At 46.0% G+C, this 4,046-nt stretch overlaps 1 protein-coding gene across 1 annotated transcript; it reads right to left on the reverse strand.

Moving 5' to 3' along the window:
* Positions 1–201: 201 nt before the first annotated feature.
* Positions 202–2,341, reverse strand: MOS (MOS proto-oncogene, serine/threonine kinase). Its single transcript, XM_003902770.4, has one exon. The coding sequence runs from the start codon at positions 1,362–1,364 to the stop codon at positions 324–326; it is 1,041 nt and encodes a 346-aa protein (XP_003902819.1). The 5' UTR covers positions 1,365–2,341; the 3' UTR covers positions 202–323.
* Between the last annotated feature and the right edge of the window lie 1,705 nt (positions 2,342–4,046).

The raw sequence follows: 4,046 nt of genomic DNA on the forward strand, positions 1-4,046 counted from the left end.
TTTGACATTTCTGCAGTGGAGTTCTGTTTTGGACAAAGTGTTTTATCAGTAACAAATTTGAATAAATGAAATACTATCAATGGAGGGCAAAGCACAAACACTAATCTTATATGAATAAGATTAGTTACTAACAGTACTGAGACAACAGGTACTAGATTTGTGGCTTTGCTATGTGTCCTGGAAAAAGCATTGGAGACTAAAGGAGTTTTTTAGTAACTTTATTTTCTAAAACTCCATCCCACAAATATGTTTTCTTCGACATCTCCACTTCCTTTAAAAACAAACAGAATCAGACACAAGCTTATCTTGACGCAGGTTTTCAGTCAGCCGAATTCAGCTTTCAAAGAGGTGAGATCCACCAAAAGCAGCCGCGCGCTCGGCCTCTGCGCCGCGCTGGGTCTCCAGCAGCGCCGGATGACGTCCCCAAGGCGCTGCCCGGGGAGCGAGTCCTGGAAGACCGCAGCGGAGAGGGACGGGCGCAGGTCGTAGGCCACCACTGCGTACAGTATGTGCTGCCGCTCCCCTGAATAGGGCGCCTGCTTGGTAGTCATTTGCCAGAGAGTGATGGCAAAGGAATAAATGTCGGCTTTGGGCGTCACTCCCTCTCCTTTCAGGAGTTCCGGGGCGCGGTGGGTGTATGTGCCTCCTAGGGGGTAAAGGGGTGTCTGGAAGCACAGCAGATCTTCCAACTTCTCAGAGCAACCGAAGTCACTAATTTTACAGACATCCTGCTCACTGATCAAGATGTTCGCGGGCTTCAGGTCCAAGTGCACAATGCTTTGCGAGTGGAGGAAGAGCAGGCCGTTCACAACATCTAGGGAGTACTTGAGACACTTTCCCAAAGTTAACGGTCCTCCAGTGCTGCAGTGAGGCTCCCCCGCGTCCCCCTCAGGGTGGCCGGCGGCGCCGTAGATGACTTGGTGTAAAGTGACGTTGCCACCGAACTCCATGATGATGGTCCCTAGGCTGTTGGACCCCGCGGGCGTGCGCGTGCTGGCAGCCACCACGCGCACGATGTTATCGTGGCGCAGCCTTGCTACGTTGAGCTCAGCCCAGAAACTCCGCCGAGATGCTAGTCGGTTCTTAGTGCACTTGTTCACTTGCTTTATGGCCACAGGAACACCGTGGTAAGTCGCCTTGTACACCGAGCCAAACCCTCCGGCTCCCAGCCTCTGCAGCAAGCACACCTGCTCCCAGTCAATGGAGCACCAAGCCAGCCGGCGCGGCAGCCGCGGGGCCCGAGGAGGAGTGGCCCCCAGAAGCAGCTTCGCAGGGAGCTCTGAGGGACTGCTGCAGGGCCGGGCGTCCACCGACGGGGAAAACTCGCTGGGGAGGTAGGGGCGTAGGGCCAGGGGCGAGGGCATCGCACTTTGCAGGGGGACACCAGGGCCGCTGGGGTGAATGAAAAGACCAGGGGAAACCGCGGGACTTTGGAAACATGACTGACTACTCCTTGGCTCCACCCCTATCCCTTTTCTCCTTTTCCTTCATTTGTTTCAAATGAGCTACATCTGTGCTGTCACTCAGCAAGAGTTTTTATCAGATGGAGGGAGAAACCGGAATGAAGCACAGCAATCCCTTTCAGATGAAAGCATTTCCCTTCCACACTTGAAGTGAATTCTTATAAAAACAAGCTCATGCCAGATAAACAGCATGGAGCTGCCCCAGAACTCACCCCTCTTTTACATTATTTGTTTAACTATAATGAAATACTTTTTTTCAAGTCACATCCGCTGCACATTATCAGTCCTCAGACTAAAGAGACCACAAAGCACAATGAAATTGTTTCACACTTTGCAGGCTATAATGATTGTTAGTGTCATTCTCCAGCTGCATTAAATCACTTCCAGCAGTTATTGGCTGAGAGTTGAAATGCAAACAGCAGACATTTGTTTAACCAATTACAGGGAAAAACTAGGTGCAACATTCATATGGATAAAAAATTGCAACGTTAATCAATCCAAATAGAATCACTGATACAGGTCATAACACACACCTAAATTCATCAGTGGAAAGGAGAACCTCCTGACAGTCTATGCAGCTTACACAGCAAATTAGCAAGACGTCTTAGCAACATACTGACTTTGTAACAATCCTTCCCTTTCAAGGCGATTTGGCCCACCCGGTCAGTTCACTTGCAAGAGAGATTCTAGACTTTGCAGTGAACGAGTTACAGAAGTTTTGAATCAGAGTTGGGGGAGAAAAAAGAACAGAATGATTCAGAGCTGTGATCAGGGCTTCAAATAATAACACATATGGGAGAATTGTAGAAGAGGAAAAATCTGAAGAAATAAAAATGGCACAAAATCACTAGTACCTACATATAATGTAGAAAACCAGAAGTTGGAATGAAATTCAGGGTATTGGCCATCAAACAACAAGTTCTTCCTTTCTGATTTTTATAATGAAAATTAATTTTCTACCAAGTGCAGTGAGTCATGCCTATAATACCAGTGCTTTAGGAGGCTGAGGTGGAAGGACCACTTGAGGCCAAGAATTTGAGACCTGCCTCTACAAAAAATAATAATAAAGTTAGCTGAGTGTGGTGGTGCACTCCTGTAGTTCTAGCTACTTTGGAGGCTGGGGCGGGAGGAGACTTGAACTGAGGAGTTTGAAGCTGCAGTGAGCTATGATCGTGCCACTGCACACCCGGCTGGATGATAGAGCAAGACTCTGACTCTAAGCAAAAAATTATTTTTCATACCATATCTTTGGAAAAAGGACCAATAATACCATATTCATGAGAAACACGCGCGCGCGCGCGCACACACACACACACACACACACACACACACACGTTAGGATATTTTAAAAAATCAAATGGTAGCCTGGCACGGTGGCTCACGCCTGTAATCCCAGCATTTTGGGAGGCCGAGGCAGGTGGATCATGAGGTCAGGAGATCGAGACCATCCTAGCTAACACAGTGAAACACCATCTCTACTAAAAATACAAAAAATTAGCCGGGCGTGGTGGCGGGCACCTGTAGTCCCAGCTACTGGGCAGGCTGAGGCGGGAGAATGACCTGAACCCGGGAGGCGGAGCTTGCAGTGAGCCGAGATCGTGCCACTGCACTCCAGCCTGGGCGACAGAGCAGAGGAAAAAAAAAATTCAAATAGTAAAGTTCCCTTCTTCTAAAGCACCTATGTGCTAGGTTATGTGTAACCACATTTTAATGATAGCAGTTGTATGTTTTTGAAGTATATTGACTTTGAGAAGGTAAATTAATAAACATGAACCATTTACAGAAGCAATTTGAGGTCTGTGAAGCCCTGGAATAGGATTTCTATTCTGTACTACCTGTGTGGCTTAGTATGTGATCTAGTGTGTGTATAATATTTAATCTGCTTGAGCCTCAATCTTTTTTTTTTTTTTTTTTTTTTTTTTTTTTTTTTTTTGAGACAGAGTTTCGCTCCTGTTGCCCAGGCTGGAGAGCAATGGCACGATCTTGGCTCACTGCAACCTCCACTCCCTGGGTTCAAGCGATTCTCCTGCCTCAGCTCCCGAGTAGCTGGGATTACAGGCACGTGCCACCATGCCCAGCTAATTTTTGTATTTTTAATAGAGACAGGGTTTCATCATGTTGGCCAGGCTGGTCTCGAACTCCTGACCCCAGGTGATCCACTTGCCTCAGCCTCCCAAAGTGCTTGGATTAAGGCGTGAGCCACCATCCCTGGCGAACTCTATGGAATATTTTAGTAGAAAGATTGTTGTGTGCAATCGTGTCAAACCCTAAATATAAAAGGATGCCAATGAATAGAGAAAAATAAAGTAATACACTTATATTCTATGATAAATCTACATTGCAAAATTTACTCAGTAACTGTCACACAGTTGGGATTATAATTCAGGGCTCTGAAATGATTATATAATAGTACTGTGAATATTAGTAGAATAAGAGTGACTTTACCCCCTAGATAAGTCACATAATGCAAGATAATGTGGCTTATTATATAATCTTTATTTTTAAGATAATCGCATAAACAATTCATTTTCAAAGTTGGTTTTAATCTTTACACAAAACATAAGGTATTGGTGAAAATGTGGC

The sequence above is a fragment of the Papio anubis genome, chromosome 8, assembly GCF_008728515.1.
Source record: "Papio anubis isolate 15944 chromosome 8, Panubis1.0, whole genome shotgun sequence".
NCBI lineage: Eukaryota > Metazoa > Chordata > Mammalia > Primates > Cercopithecidae > Papio > Papio anubis.